The sequence below is a fragment of the Myotis daubentonii genome, chromosome 4 (genome assembly GCF_963259705.1).
Source record: "Myotis daubentonii chromosome 4, mMyoDau2.1, whole genome shotgun sequence".
Classification (NCBI taxonomy): Eukaryota; Metazoa; Chordata; class Mammalia; order Chiroptera; family Vespertilionidae; genus Myotis; species Myotis daubentonii.
The window spans coordinates 28,629,610-28,655,892 of NC_081843.1; the positions used below are offsets into that span (position 1 = coordinate 28,629,610).

At 41.9% G+C, this 26,283-nt stretch overlaps 1 protein-coding gene across 3 annotated transcripts; it reads left to right on the forward strand.

The window, feature by feature from the left end:
* TMEM248 (transmembrane protein 248) lies at positions 1 to 25,386 on the forward strand. 3 transcript variants are annotated; one of them, XM_059693377.1, is made up of 7 exons: positions 5 to 301; positions 11,687 to 11,861; positions 15,789 to 16,074; positions 18,804 to 18,954; positions 19,995 to 20,178; positions 21,540 to 21,683; positions 22,447 to 25,386. In XM_059693377.1, the coding sequence occupies exons 2-7, from the start codon at positions 11,703 to 11,705 to the stop codon at positions 22,465 to 22,467; spliced, it is 945 nt and encodes a 314-aa protein (XP_059549360.1). In that variant the 5' UTR covers positions 5 to 301; positions 11,687 to 11,702; the 3' UTR covers positions 22,468 to 25,386. The 3 variants fall into 3 exon arrangements, with proteins under 3 accessions (XP_059549361.1, XP_059549360.1, XP_059549362.1); XM_059693378.1 differs by lacking the exon at positions 21,540 to 21,683 and having other exon boundaries at positions 1 to 301; XM_059693379.1 differs by lacking the exons at positions 5 to 301; positions 11,687 to 11,861 and adding an exon at positions 12,110 to 12,133.
* The last annotated feature ends 897 nt before the right edge of the window (positions 25,387 to 26,283 follow it).

The following is a 26,283-nucleotide window of genomic DNA, read 5'->3' on the forward strand; positions in this document are numbered from 1 at the left end:
TCGGACGCGAGGGGTCAGAGGTCACGGCATCGTTGGCGGTGGCATTTTTTTTTTTCTACCCGGAAAGCACGGCTGCCGGACCCCGACTAACCCGTGAGGCGGTTGTGTGCGCCGGCCGGGCCTCTGGTCCTCGCGTGGGCCCCGCGGAGCCGGACACTGGTCCCGGAGCGGCGGGGAGGATGATGCCCAGCGGCCCCAGGCCCGCCGCTCGCCGCCGCGAGTGAGGTCGGAGCGGCCACGGGCGTCCGCCGAGCAGCTGGCCGGGCTGGGCCCGGGGCGCGCCGCTCTCCGCCGGCGCGAGGTGAGCCGGGGCGCGCGGCCCGGCTCTGGGTTCGGCGGGGCTGACCGCGGGGCCGCGAGAGGCCGCGCTGGTCGGGGCGGCGCTGCGGATGGGGTTTGTTCCTCGCCTGTCGGGGTGCAGCCCCCGCCCCGGGTGCCGGCGGGGGTCGTCCCGCATTAGCCGGCGCCGGTGGCCTCGGCCTGGTCACCGCATCCCGCGAGCACAATTCCCTCCCTGCCCTCGAGGTGCCTGGACTTCCCACGTACGGAGCTGAGGCTGGGATGGTTTGGATTTGGCCTCGGGAGCATTTTGGTAGTTTGCCGTTTTCTGACTTGGGGTCCTGTTTCCGTTATTCTACGTTTGCACATCATAGATATCCCAGACGGGAGGGGGGGGGGGGGTAGAGACCCAGGGACGCGCAGAAACTTCAAGTGAAATCGTGGCATTTTATGTGTCAAGCCTGGTCACTGTTCAGAGACGGGTGGATTATTATCTTCACTTACATTCTCATCAAGTAAATTACGGAATGGCCTCCAGGTAGTCTAGAGGCATTTAGGCCCAGTTCCCTGGGCAGGCACCATCAGGAACGAAGCGAGGCCTGCTGTGCTGTTTCGGATCGTGGGGATAACCGTAACCGGTGGACAGCTGGTGAGGAGGCTTTTGCTGGAGAACCAGATGTCTGTAGTTGAGCTCCCCACGAGCAGATGGCAGCCCCCACTGAGTGAGGAAGGATGGGCTTCTTTGCAGCCTGCTTTGGCCGGGAGGATTGTGGCTCTTCCTGCACTGCTGCTCTCCCGACTCCTCGGTGAGCCGCCGTGGGAGGTAGTGGGAGGGAAAACTGCAAGGCTGGCGATGAGTATTTGGTCAGCCCGTGGTCCCTGTAGCACTTTTTTGGGTCAGCTTGGGGTCTGCGCATTTGTGTCCCATCTGTAGATGAATGCTCCCTCAGTGCTTGAAGGGTAAGGGCAGCTTCCTGCTTCCTCATCCCATCTCAGGGCTTTGAAAGGAAATAGACCTGTTGTGCAACCAAGATATATATTACACTCCATGACTCCAAGCTTATGTACTGTCTAGGAGTGAGGAGGCAGTGTGTTGGTTTTTTAGTGAAGGTTTAGGAAGAATTTCTGTGGCCTAATTGCGGTGGACTGGCATTGGCTGCCGCCCACTTCTGGGTGCTGAGATCGCCAACTGCCCACTGAGCACACCTTCTCTGTGTGGGCTCTACCTGCAGCTGCAGGGCAGAGAAAACAGCAGACCTAAGTACAAGTATAGCTTCTGCCGGCAAAGAACTTAGAGAAAGAACTAGGCTATAGAATGTGGCAGGAATTAATTGCACATGGAGTTACCACCTGTTAGGGGTTTTGTTATGGTTATGATCCCGAAAAGGCCTCATAAAGGAAGTGACTTTTGAGGTGGGCCTTGAAGGATCAGCGGATCTGGGTCATTCAGAATTAGCTGGAAAATGAAAAAGGTAGGGCTAGTTGGTGCAACAGCACCCAAGTTAGTTAGCCAGGCAGTAGGTGTCGAGAAATACTGACAGAGGCAACCGTTTAAGGGTTAAATGCTTTTCTAAGATAAAGAAGCATAGGCTACACAGTCTGGCTTTTGGTAGAATTCTGGGTTCTGAGGAATTGTTTTCATTTGATGAGTTTCTCTTGTTCTTTTAGCCAGCCAGTTACGTAAATCACTGCCTAACTTATTTTAAGGACAATAAAAAAGATGTTGATTGTAATTGCTGTTTGGTATTAACAATCAGAAAATTAAATTTGCTGTCTGTGAGGTATTTCAGTGCCAGTGTTTAGTTTTAAGGAGCACAGCTTTGCCTTCGTGGCTACAGCCAAGGACAACATGACAAGCTCCTTAGCCATTTTCTGAGTGTTTTTAATGACATCTGATCCACAGAGTGGCTATTTGTTTCTCTTACCAACATTGTTGAAGAAACGTTTGAAGCCATTGAAACAGGATGCCTTGCAATTGCTCTGGAACATCATGACTAGGCTCAGGACCTCACTGGCTTCCACCTTAGCCTTTTGTTTTCTTGAGATGTAATTGACATACAACATTATATTAGTTTCAGGTGTATATCATAATGGTTCAATATTGTATATATTGCACAATGATCACCACAATTAAACATCTGTCACCATACATAGTTACAGAATTTTTTCTTGTAAGGCAAACTCCCCTAGCAACTTTCAAATATGCAATATCGTATTATTAACTATATTCACCATGCTGTACATGACATCCCTAGGACTTATAACTGGAAGTTGGTACCTTTTGATTTCTTTCACCCATTTTGGCACCCCTGCCCCCCACCTCTGGCTACCACCAATATATTCTCTGTATCTAAGAGCTTGTTTCGCTTTGGGGGAGTTTTGTTTTAGTTTTTAGATTCCATATATAAGTTAGATATGGTATTTGTCATTGTCTGACTGTTTTTCAATTGGAATAATCCCATCAAGGGCCATTTTTGTTGTTGCAAATGACAAAATTTCATTCCTTTTTATGGCTGAATTGTGTATATATACACCACATCCTTAGCCTTTCTTTAAACAAGCTCAACACTGCACCATCTTAACTTTTTAATGCTTCTTTTTGACTGTTTACTCCTAACCCACTTCTTTATCTCCTGACAGCATGGCAATCTAGGGATGCTAGATCTTTGGGATGTTTTTGTCAAGGTTAGCATGCCACAGAATTCCATTGCCATGTAAGAGGGTTTTTACATTTTTAATTTCTTTCTTTCTTTCTTTTTTTTTTTTTACTATGGTGTTCCAATTAAAATGAAAAAAAGAAAAGAAAATGGAGGAAAGATAAAGTTTTTAGCAAATTGAATTTCCACTTAGGATTTATTTTGATAAGCATAGAAATTCTTAAATGTTCTTTCCCAGATACATATTGAATAAATTTGACAAGAAGTGTGTAGCTCATTCACTGTGTAGTAGGTGTGCCGGTTAATAATGTCAGATTTTGTAATCAAAGAAAACACGATAATTTCAAGAGAAACATCAAAAGTGCTTTATTCAAAGTAATGTCCATCACTAGCAACACATTTCCCCCATCTTTCAGGTAATTTGTGGATACCGTCCCAATAGAACTTTTCCTGTTTTGAGGCAAACCATTCAGAGACCCAGTGTTCCACTTCTTGGCACGTTTTGAAGTGCTGCTCAGAAAGTTCGTGTGCCATTGATCGGAACAAGTGGTCATCTGAAGGAGCAAGGTCTGGTGAATACGGCGGGTGGGTTAAGATGTCCCAAGCAAGATCTTTTAACGTGTCTTTAACTGGTTTTGAAGTGTGTGATGGTGTGTCATCATGAAGCAAAATTACTTTGCCGTGTCTTCTAGAACATTCTGGTCGTTTCACCATCAAAGCATGGTTCAAATTGATTATTTGTTGTTGGTAGCGATCAGTATTAACGGTTTCACCTGGTTTTAGAAGCTCATAATACACCACACCTTCCTGATCCCACCAAACGCAGAGCATGTTTTCTTTCCGAAGCAAATTGGCCTTGCAGTCGATGTTGTTGGTTGACCTGGATCAACCCATGATTCTGTGCGTTTGGGATTCTCAAAATAAATCCACTTTTCATCGCCAGTCACAATTCGATGGAAAAAAGACTTTCGTGCTGTTGAAGCAACATTTTACTGATGACTTTTCAGTCTTCCATTTGTCTTTGGTTCAGTTGATGTGGCACCCATTTTCCTTCCTTTCAAATCTTTCCCATTGCTTGTAAATGGTCGGAAATTATTTGCTGAGCAACGTTTAATCTTTCTGCAAGTTGTTTTTGAGTTTGACACGCATCTTCATCCAGTAATGCTTGTAATTGTTGGTCTTCAAACTTTTTCGGTTGACCTGGATGTTCTTTGTCTTTCACATCGAAATCATCACTTTTAAAGCATTTAAGCCAGTTGTTCACAAGTATCTTGAGATGGAGCATGTTCACCATAAGCTTCCCAAAGTATACGATAACTTTCGGCAGCACTTTTCTTCAGAATAAAGTAATGAATTAAAACTTCCTGCAAATGCTCTTTTTTTGGCATGAAATTTGACATTTTTAAGTATAAAAATTTCTATGATGTTAACACCTTCAACAAATTTGACATATAAATTTTTGATGCTTGTTAATACAACAAAATAGCATACATATCAAATCGCGTATATATCAACATATGTGTAACTCCATCTATTAAAAAAAGTCCAAATTATTAATTGGTACACCTAGTATAATTACATACCTAAGTTTAGTCCTGGGGCTACATGACAACCTTTGGTGATAATAGTGTACAAAGTGCTGTCATTTGCCAGTTGAACTTTGCTATTTGGTTAGAGGTCCTGTTTTTTGAAACAGCTCTCAGCCTTTAAATTGAGTTTGTTATAATATGATTTCATAATGAACTTTTAGTGTTCACTTAATCTTGTCATTGCTCATGATTTGTTTTCTTAAATATCTTTTAATTGAGCTATAATTGACATACTAATTTCATGTGTATAAATAATGATTTGATATTTGTATATATTGCAGAATGATCATCACAGGGAGTCTAATTAACATCCATCATCACATGTAGTTATAATTTTTTTCTTTTTTGAAATTCTTTTTTTTAATTTTTTTTTAATTTTATTTCTTACAGTCTTACAAAGGGTATTACATATGTGTCCCTTTTTCCCCCCCGCCCTTGACAATCCCCTGGCCTCCCCTGCCCCCCAGTGTCTTATGTCCATTGGTTATGCTTATATGCATGCATACAAGTCCTTCGGTTGATCTCTTACACCCCTCCATCCTGCCTCCTAACCCTCCCCGGCCTTCCCGCTACAGTTTGACAATCTGTTTGAGGCTGCTCTGCCTCTGTATCTATTATTGTTCAAAAGTTTATAATGGTCTCTATTATCCATGAATGAGTGAGATCATGTGGTATTTTTCCTTCATTGACTGGCTTATTTCACTTAGCATAATTGGGATGCACTGGTTAATAACATTATGTAAGTTTCAAGTGTACAATTCTGTAATACATCATCTCTATATTGCATCGTGTGGTCACCACTTCAAGCCTAGTCTCCGTCCATCACCATATATTTAACCCCTTTTACCCTCTTCAATCTTCCCACACTCTTCTCCTCTGGTAACCACCATACTGTTTGTTGTCTGTGACTAAGAATTTGTTGCTTTCTGTTTTATATCCCACATATAAATGAAATTATATGGTTCTTGTCCTTTTCTGCCTTATTTTGCTTAGCATGATACTCTCAAGTCCCAGCCATATTGTCACAAAATGACATTATTTCATCCTTTCTAATGGCTGAGTAGTATTCCATTATATATATATATATGTATCACTTTTTTATGCTATTATCCATCAAAGAACACTTAGGTTGCTTCATGTCTTAGCTACCACGAATAATGCTACAGTGAACATAGGGGTACATATATCTTTACAAATAAGTGTTTTTAAAATTTTCAGGTAGATACCCAGAAGAGGGATTGTTGGGGGATATGATAATTCTAGGCCTAATTTTTTAGGAACAACAATATAAGAGGGTTTCTTTTTTCCCCATAGCCTTTCCAACACTTGTTATTGTCTTATTGATAGTAGGCATTCTAACAGTTGTGAGGTGATATCTCATTTTTTAAATTTGCATTTCCCTTATAGCAAGTGAAGTTGAGTAACCTTTCATATATCTGTTGTGTCTTCTAGGTCCTCTGTCCCCCTTTTTTTAAGTGCACATAGATTTTGTTGTCACATAATAAAACAAAATATGAAGCTTAGAACTAGACCCCTTGACCCTTTCTCTTCCTATCTCCTCCCAGTTCAAAATGTTTGCATCTCTTAGTAGCCAGCATTCTCTTAAATCTGCAGTTGGGCTTAATGCATTCAACCCTCTGCAGTTTTATCCTTTTTGCTGAAAACTGGCTTTGTCTGCCCACCAGAGCCACTGTGTTTCCTGTCATAACTCTGTTTTCTCTGAGCATACAGAGAGAGAGAATCCTTGCCCTTCTTGTATTGTGTTACTTTGTCAGTTGATGCTTGCCATACCTCTTATAGAAAGTCTAGTGCAGGGGTGGGCAAACTTTTTGACTCGAGGGCCACAATGGGTTCTTAAACTGGACCGGAGGGCCGGAACAAAAGCATGGATGGAGTGTTTGTGTGAACTAATATAAATTCAAAGTAAACATCATTACATAAAAGGGTACGGTCTTTTTTTTTTTTTTTAGTTTTATTCATTTCAAACGGGCCGGATCTGGCCCGCGGGCCGTAGTTTCCCCACGGCTGGTCTAGTGGGTTTTAGGAATGTTCACCATGTTTGCAAGAGCCCTATTGGCACAGAAAAGCCCTCTGCCCACTTTTAAATTGGATTGTTTGTTTTATTGTTTAGTTGTATGAGTTCTTTATGGATATTATTTATATACTAGTGCCCCAGTGCACGGATCTGTGCACATTGAAAGAAAATTAATTAGAAGGTGGCTGGCGGGGTGGGACTAGGTGAGATGGGTTGGACATGCCCTGGAGCCAACCTCCTGCAGTCCCTCCTGGCCAGCTGCACCTGGGACAGCGCCGTGGCTCTAAGGGCATCTGTGGAGTGAGTGGGGGTCCCTCCAGCAGATGAGTCCCTTGGTCTGGCCTGTGGGGATCGGGCCGAAACCAGCTCTCCGACATCCCCTGAGAGGTCTTGGATTGTGAGAGGGTGGTTCTCGGGTGACGCACCCCGGAATTGGGCTCTCTTCTCTCTAGTTCCGGGGTGCGTCACCTGAGAACCACCACTGCCAAGTCACTGCAGCTCGGCAGCTCTTGCGTTGAGTGTCTGCCACCTGGTGGTCAGTGTGCATCATACCTACCGGCTGGTCAGACGGTTAGCTGGTCGCTTAGCCTTTTATTTATATAGATTTTGGATATTAGGTGCTTATTAGAAGTAATGTTTGCAAATACCTTCTCCTGTTCAGTTAGTTTCCTTTTTGTTTTGTTGATAGTTTATTTTGCTGTGTAGAAGCTTTTTAGTTTGTTATAGTTCCAGTCATTTATTTTTGCTTTTACTTCCCTTGCCTTTGGTGTCAAATTCATAAAATCCTCTGAGATAAAGATTCATAAGTTTAGTGATTTTTTTTATATGAATGTTATTGTTTCAGGTCTTATATTTAGGTCTTTGATACATTTTGAGTTAATTTTTGTATATGGTGTCAAATAGTAGTCTAATTTCATTTTTTGCACATGGCTTTGCAATTTTCCCAATACCATTTATTGAAGCAGCTTTCTTCATTGTATGTTTTAGGTTCCTTTTTGAAAAATTAGTTGTCTATATTCATGTGAGTTTATTTCTGGGTTCTCTCAGTTCTGTTCCATCGGTCTGTGTGTTTTTCTGCTAATACCATACTGTTTTCATTATTGTAGCTTTGTAGTATAGCGTGAAATCAAAAATTGTGATGCCTCTGGCTTTGCTCTTTTTCTCAGGATTGCTTTGGCTAGTCAGGGTCTTTTGTGGTTCTGTACAAATTTGATGATTTTTTTGTTGTATATCTTTGAAAATGCCATTGGGATTTTATGGGGATTGCATTAAATCTGTAGATTGCTCTTGGTAATATGGCCATTTTCATTATGTGGATTCATCCAATCACTCAACACAGTATCTTTCCATTTCTTTTTGTCTTCTTCAACAGTGTTTCTTTCTTTTTTTTCCCCTTGCACAAGAAAGTAGATTTTATTTGTTCTCTAGGCTAGAATTTGCAACAGTGTTTCTCTCTCTCAGCCTTTTCTCTCAACAGTGTTTTGTACTTTTCAGTGTATTGGTCCTTCACATCCTTTGTTTATTCCTAGGTATTTTATTCTTTTTTTTTGTTTCAATTGCAAATATAATTGTTCTTTCATTTATATTTCTGAAATTTTATTGTTAGTCTAGTCCAGTGGTCGGCAAACTCATTAGTTAACAGAGCCAAATATCAACAGTACGACGATTGAAATTTCTTTTGAGAGCCAAATTTTTTAAACTTAAATTATATAGGTAGGTACATTGTTATTAACTTAATTAGGGTACTCCTAAGGCTTAGGAAGAGCCACACTTAAAGGGCCAAAGAGCAGCATGTGGCTCGCGAGCCGCAGTTTGCCAACCACGGGTCTAGTCTATAGTAAAACAATGGATTTTTGTACATTGATTTTGTATCTTGCAAGTTTACTGTATTTGTTTATTGTTTCTAATAGTTTTTTTTTTTGGTGGAGTCTTTAGGGTTTTCTATTTAGGGAATCATGTCATCTGCAAAAAGTGACAATTTTACTTCTTCATTTAGATGTATTTTTTAAAATTTGTTTCTCTTGCTTGATTGCTTTGTCTAGGACTTCCAGTACTATATGTTGAATAACAATGATGAGAGGATGCATCCTTGTTTTGTTCCTGATCTTAGAGGAAAAGCTTTCAGTTTTGTTTTTTTTTTTGCCATTGAATATGATATTAGCTGAGGATTTATCATATATGGCTTTTATTATGGTCAAGTACCTTCCTTCTATACCAGTTTATTGAGTTTTTTAACTATAAGTGGATGTTATATCTTGTCAGATGCTTTTTCTGCATCTATTGATATGATCATGTGATTTTTATCCTTTATTTTGTTAATGTGGTTGATCATGATGTATTATCTTTTTAATGTATTGTTGTGTTCTGTTTGATAGTGTTTTGTTTAGGACTTTGCATCTACATTCATCAGAGATATGGGTCTGTTGTGTGTGTGTGTGTGTGTGTGTGTGTGTGTGTGTGTGTGTGTGATCCTTGCCAGGTTTTGCTATTGGTAATATTGGCCTCATAAAATGGGTTAGAAAGTATTGCTCTTCTTCAATTATTTGGAAGAGCTTGGGAAGGATAGGTATTACATTTTGGTGGGAGCCACATGGTCCTGGACTTTTACTTTTTGACATGCTTTAATGAATGTTTCAATTTCTTTACTGTCAATTGGTCTATTTAGATTTTCCAGTTCTTCATGGTTCATTCTAGAAAGGTTATATATTTCAAAGAACTTGTCCATTTCTTCTAGGTTATCAAATTTGGTGGTGCATGGCCTTCATAGTATCTTGTGTAGTCCTTTTTATTTCTGTGGTGTCTGTTGTAACTTCTCTTTCATTTCTGGTTTTGTGTCTTTTTTTTCTTTAGTGAGTCTAGTCAGAGGTTTGTCAATTTTATTAATCCTCTTAAAGAACTAGCTCTTTGTTGCATTAATTTTTCTATTGTCTTGTTCTCTATGTAGTTTAATTCTGCTGTAATTTTTTTTTCTTTTTTTACTTACATTGGGCTTCATTTGTTCTTCTTTTTCTAGTTCTTTAAGGTGAAATGCTAGGTTATTTGTGATTTTTATTTCTTGAGATAGGCCTGTAATGCTTTAAAGCTTCCCTCTTATTACTACTTTTGCTGTATCCCCCAAATTTTGATATGGATAAACAAAATGTTTATGAATAAAAATATTTCATACAATGGAATAGTTTTGGCAATAGATAAGAATGAAGTACTGATATGTGCTACATGGATGAATCTTGAAAACATAATGCTAAGTGAAAGAGGTTAGCCACAAAAGATCACATTTACCTGAAATGTTCAGAATAGGTGAATCTATAGAGACAGAAAGTACATTAGTGGTTGCTTGAGAGCTAGGAGAAATAAGGGGTTATTTGCTACAAGGTATGGGTTTTTTTATGAAATGATGAAAATGTGCAAAAGTTTATTATAGTGATGGTTTGCCCAATTCTGTTAATTAAATTGTGTACTTTAAATGTGTGAATTGTATGGTAGGTGAATTAGATCTTATAAATTGTTTAAAAAAAATCAAGACCCTTTCATATGGCAAAACATACCATGAACCATATTAAAGAAACTCCACAGATGAGTAGTATAACATATAAAGTTGGTGAAGGCTCAGTTTCCAGAATATAAAAGGAACTCCTAAACATTAACAAGAAATCAACAGACATCTTATAGTAAAGATTCAGGCAGTTCACCTAGAAAGACATCTAAATGGTTGATAAAGAAGCTTGGTTTGCTCTTATATACTGTGAGGATGAAGACCATTCTCAGCAATCAACTGTTAACGTCCCAGAATATGTGGACATCACTCTGAAGGCCCCATAGGCACCCTTCAGAGGGACTTCAATCACATCAATGTAGAACTCTGTCTCCTGGGAAAGAAAAAGAAGAGGCTCTAGGTCAGTGGTTCTCAACCTTGGCTGCACATTAGAATCACCTGGGAATCTTTTTTAAAATCCTGATTTCTGGGCCTCATCCTCCGGAAATTCTGTTTCTTTGTTACTAATGTTGTGGCCCCACCCCATAACAAAGAAACAGAATTTCCGGAGGATGAGGCCCAGAAATCAGGATTTTAAAAAGATTCCCAGGTGATTCTAATGTGCAGCCAAGGTTGAGAACCACTGCTCTAGGTTGACAAATGGTGAGGAAATAGAAAGGACCTGGTCACAGTTTGCACAGTCTGCAGTCATGTACAGAACATGATCAAGGGTGTTCCACTGGGCTTCCGTTACAAGATAAGGTCGGTGTACGCTCACTTTCCCATCAGTGTCATTATTCAGGAGAATGATTCTTTTGTTGAAATCAGAAATTTTGGGGGCGAAAAAATACATCCGCAGAATTTGGTATCTCAAGCCCGGAAAGATGAGTTGATTCTTGAAGGAAATGACATTGAACTTGTATCAAAATCAGCTGCTTTGATTCAGCAAGTCACAACAGTTAACAAGAATATCAGAAAATTTTTGGATGGTTTCTATGTTTCTGAAAAAGGAACAGTTCAACAGGCTGATGAATATGTAAGTTGTCCAGCTATAGAAACAGCAAGATACCGAATGAATTGTCACACTTATTTGCAATATTTTACAGATGGAATAAAAGCTTCATATATTGGGGGCGGGGGTTAAAGTTTGGTTTCAAGTAGATGCAATTTAAAATAAGGGTGAAATTTGGTATTTATTGAGTGCCTCTCTATGCCTGGTGCTGGAATTGACAAGAGTATAGCAGTAAACAGTACAGTGTTGAGTAGATGGTATTCAGCTTTCGGTGGTAGGAAATCAGAGCATCCTCAATTTAGTTTTGTAATGTGTTGGCATGTATTAGTGTCATATTACTAACCTACTTAAATATTTCCTTAAGTAATGTGGAAGTAACAAATATTCTTTATAGAATAATTAGAAGATTAAACTGAAAGGGAATGCCTATCTTTCAAGAGGTTACCATTTGGAAATGACAGTTAATGTGTTTTTTCTTGCTAGTCTTTTGAAAATTTCGGATCAAATATTTCTCAAGTTCAGTAACCAGTGACACCGCCCCTCCCCCCCCCCCCCCCCCACCGCCGAACACCGTGAAAGGAAAAAGTGAAAATCGTGGGTTTTCTTTTGGCAAGTCAGTATCTTCTGATTAATTCCTTTCAGGTGGACAATCAGAATAATGTTCAACATCAACCCCCTGGAGAACCTGAAGCTGTACATCAGCAGTCGGCCTCCCCTGGTGGTCTTTATGATCAGTGTGAGCGCCATGGCAATAGCTTTCCTGACCTTGGGCTATTTCTTCAAAATCAAGGAGATTAAGTCACCGGGAATGGCAGAGGTATAGCATATTCTTTTTTAAAAGAAAATCTTTGTGTTGAAAGTATTACGTATGCAGGTATTACCGTACATTCTAAGTTCTTTCAGGGTGGCTGGACCTTATCCAGGGGAATAACCCCTTTGGGCTCTTCACATCCTTTTCTTTGGTTATGACTTTTTATCCCAGTGAGAAAGGTCAGTATACAGAATTTTTTGTCTTTATCTCCCTTTCAGATAGTTATTGATTCAGATGAGGCTACCAGTTTCACTTAGACTACTTCAGCAATGAATCAGGTATTTTGGAAAGTATATTTGCAAAACGTTTGTGTAACGAAGCTAGAGAATAGCTTCGTTTATATTCCTATGAAATTAGCTTATTGCAGTTTTTAACAGCTGTAAACATTTGTTATTTTAAAGCCCACATCATCATCAGCATGGAGTTTTATTAACTATATAGATAAGAAGGGATCTTCAAGAAATTAGAAAGTGGGATCTTATTTCCAAATATGTTTGTCTTTTTTTTATCAAGGAGAACTTCTGTTGCCTACAAACTTGCCTTCTAGATTATACATTTTGGTCAATTTAAAAAAATTATTAGGACAGTGCCTTTTAATCCTTAATCTAAGCACATAATGGTGTGAACACTCATAACACAGATTTACAATGATGTGTATTTTTGCATGTCAAAAACCAAAATGTTAATAATTCTTGTTTAATAGAGGTGAATAACAATATTACCTATCAATAAATTTGTTTTACATGTTAGAAATTATGCTCAATTAATGATATGGTGAATTTATTGGGGTTAAGTTTTCTTTTAGGACAGATTTGTTCTTCTCTTAGTAGATTCCCTGGGTGCCTCCTCTTACACTTTTCTTGTGTATGTTTGCTGTTGGGGGTGGCATGGGAGTAGAGACTGGAATTGCGTTGTTGCTGTACTGGGTGTGCCTTGTGAAGGAGAGAAGAGTTCTACTTAGTGTACAGGGTCATTATTTTGTCTTGTGCTTTGTGGCATTCTAGATCATAGTGATTAATTCCTTTCAGGTGGAGGGACCACCTTCACATGTGAGCTCCCTAACACAGTTAAAGTAACACATTTAAACTATTTCCACCATGAATCCCTTTCAAAGAGTTTCTTACAAGAGACATACTGCCTAGCTAATGTTCCCTCTTCTCTGACTCTGCCTGAATTTTTAAAGGTTGTGCAAACAGGGTATACCCACATTACCTATGAAATGAACATTCTTTTTTAAAACATATATCTATATTTTTATTGATTTCAGAGAGGAAGGGTGAGGGAGAGGGAGAGAGAGATAGAAACATCAGTGACGAGAGAGAATCATTGATTGGCTGCCTCCTGCATGCCCCACACTGGGGATCGAGCTCACAACCCAGGCACGTGCCCTGACCAGGAATCAAACTGTGACCTCCTGGTTCATAAGTCGACGCTCAACCACTGAGCCACACCAACCCGGCTGAAATGAACATTCTAGTCATAATCCCAGCTATGCGGTATACTGGCATTGCTTCCCCTCAGAGCTGGAGTCTATGTTAAACACTCAGCCAAGGCCAGTGGTTAAGATGTTGCCTGGAAAATTAGCCCTTAAATCAAAGTGGGGCCTGACATTGGCTTTGGCAGACTTTAAAATGGAATGGAGCTCTGCAGGAAAGCATTGCCAGATGCTGCAGAACTTTGGCTATGATTAATTTAGTGATTTTATTTTCAAGTGAGGATCCTAGGTATATGGGAAGAGTTTGGGTCTGTGAGTTAGGAAACTTAACTCTGATTCTGCCTTCAACTGTGGAATTAGAGAGTCGTAATTTGCACTGGACTTTGGTTTCCTTGTGTCTGGAGTATGAAGGGATGACACTAGAATGTTTGTAGGTGTTAGGGCAGTGGTCGGCAAACCGCGGTTCGCGAGCCACATGCGGCTCTTTGGCCCCTTGAGTGTGGCTCTTCCACAAAATACCACGTGTGGGCGCGCACGTACAGTACGATTGAAACTTTGTGGCCCATGCGCAGAAGTCGGTTTTCGGCCTGGGCGAGTCTATTTTGAAGAAGTGGCGTTAGAGGAAGTGGGGCGGGGCGGGTTGGTCGGGTGACGGGAGACGCGGCGCAGGCGGGCCGCGGGATATGTGGTGCGATTCATGCGTGAGTTGAGTGAGCCAGTCAGTCAGCAGTTTCATGTGCAGTAGTTAGTGCTAGTCGCGTCCGCAAATCGCGCTCAGGTGACAAAAGTACCTACTCGAAGCATAAAGTTACCTGTATTTTTCCAACCAGCTGCAAATCCTACAGGTATTTTTGTCATCAATTTAAGAATTGTAATTATTTTGTGTTGGTGGCTTTTTTTTTTAAATATATATTTTATTGATTTTTTTACAGAGAGGAAGGGAGAGGGATAGAGAGTTAGAAACATCGATGAGAGAGAAACATTGATCAGCTGCCTCCTGCACACCCCCTACTGGGGATGTGCCCGCAACCAAGGTACATGCCCTTGACCGGAATCGAACCTGGGACTCTTGAGTCCACAGGCTGATGCTCTATCCACTGAGCCAAACAGGTTAGGGCGTGTTGGTGGCTTTATTATTATAAAATGAGTACGTTTTTAGCAAAGGCCAGCTTAGGAGTACCCTAATTAAGTTAATAACAATGTACCTACCTATATAGTTTAAGTTTAAAAAATTTGGCTCTCAAAAGAAATTTCAATCGTTGTACTGTTGATATTTGGCTCTGTTGACTAATGAGTTTGCCGACCACTGTGTGAGAGAAAATGTAATTTGATACCTCCAGTTGTAATCTTACTGAATGCCATATACTGATTTACTGATGCTATAGAGGTAGACTCGCTTGACTGCTTGGGGATTGCTCAAATGGCATTTAATTAATGCTAGTACAAGTGTAATTGGAAGTGTCACTTGGTTTGTCTTCACATTTGGCAACTTTTTGTAGACGAATGTTGCCTGGGAGAATGTCACAACCTAGGTTAGGTTTGTTATTACTGTTTCTGCTAAAATTAAAATAAATCCTGATGGGTACTTTACTATGTTGATATCAATTTAACCATGACATAATAAGCTGTCTGTGTTTTTAAAACTGCTTATGATTTAAACCATTAATACAGGGTGTAGATATTAAGAGAAGCCTGAAAACATCTTTTTCTTTTTTTCTCCCTTTGGAAATTGTTTCTGTTCTAAGGTAACATCCCAAGTCCGTGACAAGGGGGGAAAATCCCATGTATTGGTATTTACTTGGTTTCACATTCTCGAGAGAGAAGGCAAGGTGTATAGAATTGACCTTTTTTTTTTTAAAAAAAAAATAATTTTTATTTTTCCATTGATTTTTAGAGAGAATGTAGGGGAAAGACAGAGAGAAACATAGATTGGTTGCCTCAGACCTGCAACTGAGGTAAATGCCCTTGACCAGAATCAAACCCGAGACCCTTCAGTCTGTGGGCCAAGGCTCTGTCCACTGAGCCAAACCAGCTGGGTCTAAAATTGACCTTTTGAGGAAGCCTTATTTAAAAAAACACCAAAACACACACACAAAAACTAATTGCAACTGCTAAATGAGTTTAGATTAATGCTTTTAATGTTTTACTACTTTTGTTCAAGCTTTCTTTTCATGTTTATTTCTGAGGCTGAATAATTTTCTGCAGGTATAATATACTGTTTTGTTTTCTTACATATTTTCTTGAATAAGTTTATTTAATCCCACAGCTTATTTAATATCTCATGCCAATGAAGAATTCATGTTTTCGGTTATGAATATGAGAGTGGTTTGGAAAACCACACTATTGTGGCAGTGCAAGAGGCTGATGGCTTTATTGTCTCTGTTATTGTAAAAGATTGACTCTGAACCTGGTGTCCCCACTGTGTGATGCGACCTCGAGGGTCATGGCAGCACTTTCAGACTGCTCACACTTTTTTCTCTCTGTTTCATTTTCGGAAGGATTGGAATATTTTTCTGTTGCGGTTTAATGATTTGGACTTGTGTGTATCAGAGAATGAAACATTAAAGCATCTCACAAATGACACCACAACTCCGGAAAGCACAATGACCAGCGGGCAGGCCAGAGTGTCCACCCAGTCCCCACAGGCACTGGAGGATTCAGGCCCGGTTAACATCTCAGTTGCAATCACCCTCACCCTGGACCCGCTCAAACCCTTTGGAGGGTACTCTCGCAACGTCACCCATCTGTACTCGACCATCTTAGGGCATCAGATTGGACTTTCAGGTATGTGTGTGTTCACCAGGTTCCTTTCAGACTTTCTCAAGCAACAACTGTCAGAGGACAGAGTATTAGCAGTAGATGGTTTTACTCAGACTGTTTTTGATTTTTGCATGTGTCTACCCTTAATAAAGTGCTTGGCACACAGTAGGCTCTCAATAAAAAGCCTATGAAAATGAGAAACTGGGAAGAAACTATAAGGTCTATTTTTGGTTTACAAACACAATGCTATCGTGTTGGAGATGGCAGTACATACTATAAATATTGCTGTTAGTTTACAAACTTGAACATCCACCATTAGCTCAGCTTATGGAATGAACTAGCATAAGCCTAAGATCTGGTCTCTTCCCTTTGGCATTTTGGAATTATACCAAAGAGACAAGCATAACATGAGTTAATATTTATCAAGTGCTTACAGTAGTTCTTGGTACAAAGCAAATGCTATATATACAGTGGAACCTTGGTTCTTGAACTTAATTCATTCTGGAAGGCTGTCGGAGAAGCTATCTGTTTGAAAACGGAATCATTTTTCCCATCAACACTAATAAAAGAGAAAAATGGTAATTGGCGTACGAGCTACCCTTTTCATTGGCTAATCAGGGCTATATGCAAATTAACTGCCAACTAAGATTGGCAGTTAACTGCCAACAAGATGGTGGTTAATTTGCATATGTAGGCACAATGCAGGGAGGCGAAAGGGAAAGCAGGAAGAAGCCCCCTGCCACTGACAGTGATCGGAAACCCAGGGGGGAGCTAAGAGCTGGGGAGCAGGGCAAAGGTGGCCCTGGGGCTGCCTTTGCCCTGCCCCCCAGCCATGATCGGAGAATCAGGTGCCTTTTCCGCCCTGGCCAGTGAGAGCAGGAAGTAGGGGTGGAGCCAGCGATGGGAGCTGGGCACGGTCAAAGCTGGCAGTCCCAGGAGCTAGGGGCCCCTAGCCTGGGACTAAAGCGAAGCCCACAATCGTGGGGCCGCTGCAGCTGTGGGTCCCCGCTGCCTGGGCCGAATGCCTCAGCCAGAGGCGTCCTGCAGGGGCAGGGGCGGAGCCCGCGCGATCGCGGCACCCCCCGCTGCCACTGCAGGTCCCCGCTGCCCAGGCCGGACGCCTAGGCCAGAGGCGTCAGGCCTGGTCAAGGGGCCGATCCTGTGATTGGAGGGTGATGGGGGTCAATGCCTGAGGGCTCCCAGTATGTGAGAGGGGGCAGGCTGGGCTGAGGGACACTCCCCCCCCCCCACACACCCAGTGCACGAATTTCGTGCACCGGGCCCCTAGTTAGAAATAATGTAAATTGAATTAATCTGTTCCCAACCCATAGATTGATTCCCTGTTTTAACCTTTCTTTTATACAGTACATGTTTAATGTACTGTTTAATCAATAAACAAACACTTCTTTTCTTAAATATATCGAGCCACCCCTTACTAGCCTTAGACGGATCAACTTTTAGCACATGTTCTAGGGATATCTTTCAAGAAGCATGTGGCATCTTCGCTTTTTTATATATGGCTGCCTCCGAAATGCTGTCACTGGCTAATTCATTTACCCAAATCAACAACAATTCTTCTACCTCTTCAAGTGCCTGTGATCATTGTTTCTTTCACACCCTTAGCAACATTAACACTCTTGATGGCCTCTTTATGTTTTAAAATTGTGCTAACCGTAGATTTCTCCAGCAACAAAAGCATTCTCTCCTTTCTTTGTTGCCTGAGAGACACTTTCTGTCATGCTGAGGTGACAGCATGAAAGGGTTGTCAGGTTAAAAATCAAAGTTTGGTTTGACAACTGAGACATTTTTCCGTGAACAACTTGGTCAAGAACCGAATTGTTTGAGATGGGAGACGTTGGAGAACTGAGGTTTGACTGTAAGTGCTTGTTAAATAATAATAAAAAGAAACACCTATAAAACATGGAGCTCTACCCTTTCACCAGAACCAAACCCATAATCAGCTGTAAGTGATTCAGGACAAGGTGAGAGAGTAGTGGAAGAGGGACTAATCAGGAAAGGCTGCATGCTGGAGGCCCGGGTCTTGGAAGAATAATCTTGGGTTACCAAGAGCCTTTTAAAGTCCTGAAAGACTTGGGAGGACCTGCCAGCCTCCTATTGGTTGTTATAGGTGAGAGCTGCTCCTATGGAAATAAGGTAAGGGCAACTCCTGGGTTTTCTATGTTACAAGTAGCCCTTTCTCTTTTGCTGTGGTGTTGAATACCTTGGTTTTCATTTAAGCTTCATCACGTACTGGTTCATGACCTTACTTAAGTCTGTTAGATGCTCCGATCCTCAGTTTGCTCATATGTAAAAGTGGAGCAGTAACACTTCTTTGCTCATGTCATGGGGTAGTGGTACATTTTAAGTGAAGTAATAAATATAAAAGCAGTTTGAAAATGGAAAGGTGCTATGCAAATGCTAACACAGTGGTGATAATAACCCACCAGCCCCCGGTTTTCCAGCTGGGGCACTGCCTGGGCTCTTGCTTAGCACCCCCACGCCTGGCTGAAAATGGCCCCTCTCTGCTTGCCTTTTGGTAGCTCTGCCAGGTGAGCAGGCCTCAGAGTCCAACTCAGAACTGGTATTGTTCCTGAAATCCCACAGAGGCAGGAGTCCTGCTTTGGTGGGTTGAAAGGTGATTCCTGGGTGGATTTGATGTCAGGATTCATTCAAATCCCAGAGAATAATAAATATGGATTCTTGCCTTTCTTTATCAAAAGAAAAATAAATCCACCCTGATTTCTCTTCCATAGGCAGGGAAGCTCACGAAGAGATAAACATTACCTTTACCCTGCCAGCAGCTTGGAGCTCGGATGACTGTGCCCTTCACAGTCACTGTGAGCAGGTGGTGTTCACAGCCTGCATGACGCTCACAGCCAACCCTGGTGTGTTCCCCGTCACAGTGTAAGTGGTTTTCTGAGCCCACAGGTGTATGAGAAGCTCCACCGACCATGAATGTGACTGGGGTGCTTTGGCAGCAGGTTCTAGTGGGGCTCACACTGCATCCCTTTACCTGGACCTAAGGAGTTCTTTAAGTTTAGTTTGGAATTCTGAGGTAGAAGTTCTCGTGTAAATAGCAGACAGTTAGTTCCTCAGCAAGGTTGGTCGTTGTACTTGTTCTTAGGCTGCCTCACCTGTTGGTAGAAGCACGTCACAGGAAAGATAAGGGAGAATGGATCCCATGACTAGAATGATTCAGAGTTAAGGCTCCCAGAAGATAAAGGTTTTGTTCATGTCCATTATCCAGAAAGAGTTATTTTTAAAATTGAGAGCATAAATAAAATCTTATTTTCTATGAAACAGTTAACTATTTCTGGAATTTTTGCTTCCTATATTTTGAGCAACTGCAAAACTGTCAGTATTACTGTCAGTATTACATTTTTTTGCCTCCCTTTTTCTGCAAAGGAGATAATGATCTATAAATACATGAAATATGCAAGATGTAGCCTATTGAAAAAATCGTATGGTGAATCCTTTTTCAATAAGAATAATTAGGTATTTGTCTATTTTAGACATTTGGAGGTTTGGAGGACAAGATCAGATAAGTTAAACATTATTTGCTCTTGGTTGTAAATCTGATGGAGAAGTTTATATGTCAAACTTCCTGTTGTAATTGAGAATTGAGACAGTGTGGGAAAATAGGCTTAAAAGGAGCAGGTTCTTTGGCCACATCATATGCGAGAGGACTATGAGTTGAAATCTGAAGGCAAAAATCTAACACCTAAACTCTCAAATGCCAAATGCCTATTTCTTATATGCTTATTAAGTAAATAATAAAAGGTCCCTGAACTAAAAACATGGTATTTACCTGAAAGAAACATTTATGTCTTCTGTTTCTTCCTTCCACATGTTTGGCTGTGGTCAGTGTTGGGCTAGGGGCTGTGGGGAAGACACAGTAAATGTCTCAGGCCACTGAGCACGTCTTTCCCCGTCTTCCCCTGCAGACAGCCACCGCACTGTGTTCCGGACACATACAGCAATGCCACGCTCTGGTACAAGATCTTCATGACCGCTAGAGATGCCAACACAAAATATGCTCAAGATTACAATCCTTTCTGGTGTTATAAGGGGGCCATTGGAAAAGTCTATCACACTTTAAATCCCAAGCTAACAGTTATTGTTCCAGATGTAAGTGAGAAAAATCATGTGTGTATGCATGTGCGTCCAGGGACTGTTAGAGTAGGTGGTGTTTACATGCTTGGGTTAGCTTAGTCCCTGCCATTTCAGATTCCTAGCTAAGTTAATAAAAGGTGAGGTGGAGTGGTGGACACTTGGAAAAACATGCCACCTTTTTGGTTAAGAAAACTGTTTCTGTTCTTTGTTTTCTGCTTTGCTCAGCAGCAGTTACTTATTGAGCAGCTGTTGTGTGCCTAACCCATGGGGGTTACAAGAAATGCTTGTAGTCTTATGCACACAGCCACTCAGGAGAATATTTGGTTAGTGTTAGTATGAGCAGTGAGTGGTTCGGAATTCATAAGGGTAAAGTAAATCTTTGGGTAGATAGTGAGGGCTGAATAGGATGTTACTTAAGGAGGAGAAAAGGGGAGGAAGACACTGTAATCTAGACTAGTGGGTAACATGCTAGTTTAGCTTCTGGCTTACACTTGAGCCCACTTTTACAGACTATACTGATTTTTTTAATAAATGCCCTCTTCCTGTCAGTATATGTTAGATGGGTTTCTTGCCTTTTTGCCTGGCCCTGTTATCAAGTTGTAGAAGTTGGTAGGCCAGGAGCCTCAGGAGTGAGCAGTGGAGGTCAGGTTCCAGAAAGTCCTTTGTGCCTCTCTTGAGGCATTTAGACTTTTCCCTCAGAGGAGGCAATCCCCACCTGTGTTGGGCTGTAGGGGGATTTGTAAAGCAGTGTGTTAGCAGGACTGGTCTGCCCACCTGATAAGTGTGGATGTCGTGGGGCCTAGAGATTTGGGAAGGAAAAGGAATGGAAGCATGGCCAGGATCTCGCAGCAGCTGGCAGGGTGATTGATTGCATGTGGGAGGTCAAAAGATGTTTTCAGGCAGGACTTGTAAAAGTGGGGAAAAGGCGGAAGGGAGGAGGGAAGCTGCCTCTGGGGAGAGGTGATGCAGAGGCCTTCCTGGTCGGGTAGTTATGAGGGGTTAGGAACACAGGCGTGGGGTGTCAGCCATGCACCCCGAGGGTAGTCAGAGGAAGAGGACATAAGCAAGAGTGGGGATTACAGGTGCGGGAGCCTTCTCGGGAGGAGACCAAGTGGGGGGAGGGAGAGGGTGCTCGGGCAGTGTGGCGTGCAGAAGCCAGGGCAGAGGACTGCTTTAGGAAGGGAGGGGAGGTGGTCTCAAGAACATCACGTCTTCACTGAATGAGAGCCAGCTCTAATAGTTTAGAAGGAGAAATTTCTGTTCCAGTTTAAGAATTAAAGTTAAAGCATATCTGGAGGTGATGAACCGTATCTCCAGAAACCCAGCATAAAACTTTCAGTAACTCAGTGCTGATGTTTCTGGTTTATTCCCTCTAGGATGACCGTTCATTAATAAATTTGCATCTCATGCACACCAGTTACTTCCTCTTCGTCATGGTGATAACAATGTTTTGCTATGCGGTTATCAAGGGCAGACCTAGCAAATTGCGTCAGAGCAGTCCTGAATTTTGTCCTGAGAAGGTGAGCATCGGATGGGGTCTGGCCCAGCATTTGGCTAGAGCTGTCTGTGGACAGAATGTCTCAGTCCTTATTGCACTGATTGTGAGTTTTCCTCCAGAGAAATTAGTTCCTGTCTTTTTCTCAGAAGTATTCTACCCTCAGTCTAAATTATGGTATTGGGTTTTCAACCCAAACCTTAGCTGTAATAAGTACTGACTATGCGAATTGCTCTCAAATCCCCACTGGAGAGCAGCTGCCCCTGGAGGGCTGCCCCCTCCACTTCATCAGCTTGGGAAATCATCTCACAGAGTGCTCATCAAGGTTTGGAAATAGTTAACTCTTGGGCTCAGCACAGTGGTCCCACTAGATCAGCTGCTTCTGGCAGGAAACTTAAATTTCTATTCATTCCCACTTAGATGATATCCCCCCCCCCACCCTCCCCTTAAGGCAGCGGTTCTCAACCTGTGGGTTACGACCCCTTTGGCGATCGAACGACCCTTTCACAGGGGTCGCCTAAGACCATCCTGCATATCAGATATTTACATTACGATTCATAACAGTAGCAACATTACAGTTATGAAGTAGCAACGAGAATAATTTTATGGTTGGGTCACAACATGAGGAACTGTATTTAAAGGGCCAGAAGGTTGAGAACCACTACTTTAGGGCTTTAATAGTTCCCCTCCTGGACAGATGCATACGGTGTGGCTCCCTGGTCTTGGGTGGGGACCCGGCTCCCTAGGCTCTGTTGTGTGACTGGGTTGCTTATCTTGCTCTCTTCTAGGTTGCTTTGGCTGATGCCTAATTCCACAACTGCCTGTTTTCTGAGAGACTGAGCAAACCGTAAGCATTGCCTGCTGACGCCAGCCTGGGCCTGGACACTCTGTGAATACCATTCTTTTGCAATGTTGGGTTATTCCAGCCAAAGACATTTCAAGTGCCTGTAACTGATTTGTATATATTTATAAAAACCTGTTCAGAAATTGGTCCAATGATGCACGTGCTTCACACTAGGTGCAGTCCGAACCCCACAGCCTCCCCCGTGGACTTGGTGGGATGATCCACGTAGCGCCAGCAGTGGTCTCCCTGCCTCAGAGCAGGCCGTGCTGTCTTTACCAGGATCTCAGGGGCAGTTCATTGCTGGATGGGTTGAAGTTTGCTTTGATTTGAAACAGTCTGCACCTTTGACATGATATTGCATTTCCCAAGCCACCAATCCATTTTGTGGATTTTACGTGTCTGTGGCTTAATACTCATAGTACCAACAATAATACCCTTTTCTCTGTTTTGCTTGCAAGGAAACACACATCTTTCTAAATTTTCTTTTTTCTTTTGAAAAAAAAGTCACATTTAAATACTACTCTAGGTAAGACAGACTTGTTTCTTTCAAAATCTTGAGTAAAATGTTCAATATTTAAAAGTCACCTACATGGTAAAGATCTAAGTTTCATTTCCCACAGGAGTTGTGAGGAACCTGGTCTTGTGGAGTTTAGTTGGCACAGAAAGTTCCACTGTCTTTTTCTCCTCCGTTGTCCCTTCCCTCCATTATAAAAGTTAAAGCAGCTTCCTCACTCAAAAGGACTTAAAAAGCCCTGGCCGGTTTCCTAGTGGTTAGCGCATCAGTCCACCCACAGAAGGGTTGCAGCTTCAATTTCCAGTTAAGGGCACATACCTGGATTGCAGGTCTGATCTCTGGCCCTGGTCAGGGCATGTGCAGGAGGCAACCAAACGATTTGCCTCTGTCACATCTTTATTTCCCTCCCTCCCTCCCTCCCTCCCTCCCTCCCCCTTTCTTCTACTCTCTCCCACTTTCTTTGGAAATCAATGGAAAAAAATATCCTTGGGTGAGGATTTAAAAAAAAAAAAGGGCTTAAAAATTAAGTAAATGTCTCTAGAGTAGAGTAAAAATTAGCTGTTCTATTTTCTGGAATGCAGATGATACTATGGAAAGAGAATGATGATTTGGTCTAATAGTAATGAAAGGATTTCTTGTTTTCTTTGAAAAGGGAGTGGTTTTTCTTTTTTTTAATATTTATTTCTATGCAGTTAACATATCTTCAGAAGGAAAATGGCAACTAGTAGATCACTAACACTACAAAGATCATGCCTGTGAAATTTGAATGAAAGCAATTCTGATTTGCCACTTATCAGGAAAACCCAAAGCATTTTTCTTTGCTATACCATTTTGATGATCTGGTTCCTTTATCCTTTTTTCCTTCTAATCCATCTTCATTAAAAAAAATTACGTGTTATCTTTTCTAGTCCTCTTTTGTTACTTGTATTCTGTTTTTCTTGATAGCTCTTTGCCTCACTGTCATTAATGACTTCTGTGTTCTTGCAAGCAGCGCTGTAGCAAAAGGGCCAGTAAAACCTTGGGCATGACTGTCAGTACTTCTTCCCTTAATTCCAGGCCTGCATAGTCTGTTCTGAGTTAGAATCAGCCCTGCAGTCTGGAATATAGATTGGCCTGGAACATTTTAAACCAGGCATGCTTGAATGGAAAACAATTGTGGGCTTTTACTACAGATTGTTAAAATAATTATTAAAACATGTTAATATATATTTTTTCCTTTTAGTACATTTTAAGCACAATAATCAGACTTGCCTATCCAGTTATTTGTATGACATGAGTTGCTTCCGTGATGCATGGCTAACTTGTTAGTTTAGTTTTGTGTTTGGAGACTTTGAGGATCTTAAGAAATAAGATTGTGAAAGCCTTTGGGCTTGGCCTTTAGAAACATCACTATCTTTAAGACCAACAGATTTTAGGTTAAGCTGCTACTGAATTAATAAAATCCCAATGAATGGAGTTCTAGGGATAGATTTATAGCTGGCAGAGTAATATAAAAGGAGACAGACAGGTGGAAAAAGTCAATTTCACTGGTTTATTCAATCCAACTTGTTGCTAATATTAATTACCCTTATTTTAATTACAGGGAATGGCTGGAATTTGTAGCCAGGGGAGGAAAAACACTGTTAAGTGTGAGGAAAGGAAGTGCCAAAAATACCTGGACAGTATGATTTGTCATGAGGCTAGTACACACACTTTAAAATCCGGCATATACCCTAGAGGGCAAATCTCAAAGATCTTGTGGAAACCCAGAGCCAGTCAATTATATAAAGAAAGGCTGGGGTGGAGGAAGGAGGCTATGTACCTGCTGGGTGAAGAGGCCTCGTAACTGAAGAGACTTCCGCTGGATGTAGGAAGTCCAGGGGACTGTTGCTGTGGGGCCCTTGCAGACAAGGCCTCTGCAGGGTCTTGCTGGGGGCTCCAGGTTACAGGTGTCCCAGGCAGGGCCCGTTTGCCATCAGGGTGACCTCACCCAGGAGCACGGCTCATCCTCAGGCATCTTGGACTGGAGGTCCAATGAAAGGTCAGCAACTTACTATTAAAGTGGTTGTTTCAGATCATATTGATCTCTTTTCTTTTTCCTTTTGTCCTTTCACTGTATGACTTGAATCAGTTTTGATTCTATTTGTAAGTTTTCTCATCATTAGGAACCTGCCATTTCTGTTGCGTTTTCTTTGGCAGTCTGTAGGGATTCAGCATCCTGGTTTTCAACCCTCCTGCAGGCACTGTGGGGTCACAAGGGCCAGCGGATCCATTTCACTTCTCTTGCTGCATGATGATCAGTAGCTGATGTTATGGCATTCACTCCCAGATTAATTTTCCATGTTTGAAATGTGTGCATATGTGCTTTACTGAATAAAACATCTGAATTTATTTGCTGTGTCTCTGTTTCCTCCTGTCTGATGGTGTTTTCTAAGGCAAGAACATCTATAATAATAAAAGGGTAACATGCTAATTAGACCGGACGTCATTCCGGACATTTTTCCTGACGAAGCCAGAGCCAGAGGGAAGCCAACTTGGGTCCTGGGTGCCTGCAGGTGGCCCAAGGGAAGTCAACTTGGGTCCTGGGTGCCTGCTGGCGGCTCCCGGGTGCTGGAGGGAAGCTGGTACCAGCAGCCAGGGGAAGGAAGGCCTACTCTTGCATGAATTTCATCTATCAGGCCTCTCGTTTGTGATAATTAATTGAGGGTTTTTGAAGTAGTTCTTTCAAAGTGTCACCTATCATCAGAATGAGGAGTGGTCAGTGTTTACTACTAAGCTGGTCTCATCAAGCACACAAGTCTTCCTGAGAGCACAAAACTACTTTTAGTGTTGGACCAGCTAGTGTTTGCAGACCTGACCCAGATCCTCTCCAAAAAAAGTGATACAGGCCAGTAGGGAACATGGAATAGGGGTGGGAGTGCAAAGACATCCTTCTCAGTTACATAAACCCTTCTTGTGTGCCTGGCCCGAGTTACCAGAAGCAGACTCCTCGCTGGCTCTGCCTTCTCCTGTTACAGAGCGCCTGCATGTGCTAGACTTTCTTTGCAAGGACACTGCACCCTCTGCACTTAGCTGTTGGTGAGTGAAATAGCGTTGTTTGACCATTGCAAGGATAGATGGCTAGTCAGTTATATTAAGTCTAAGGGGAGGGAAGGGATGGAGTTTTGCTTTTGATATTATTTAGCCCCTTTCCTCTTGCTCACTCAGTATATAACCTGTTGGCAGATAGTGACAAGATAAAGACAGGATGATGGCTATGATGCTTTTGGGGTGATTGCAGAAGGCATC

Coding starts and splice junctions, on each gene's coding strand:
- TMEM248 (XM_059693377.1), top strand. CDS start 11,703: ATGTTCAACATCAACCCCCTGGAGAACCTGAAGCTGTACATCAGCAGT. Junction 18,955..19,994: donor GGTGTGTTCCCCGTCACAGT/GTAAGTGGTTTT, acceptor CTTCCCCTGCAG/ACAGCCACCGCACTGTGTTC. Junction 21,684..22,446: donor CTGAATTTTGTCCTGAGAAG/GTGAGCATCGGA, acceptor GCTCTCTTCTAG/GTTGCTTTGGCTGATGCCTA.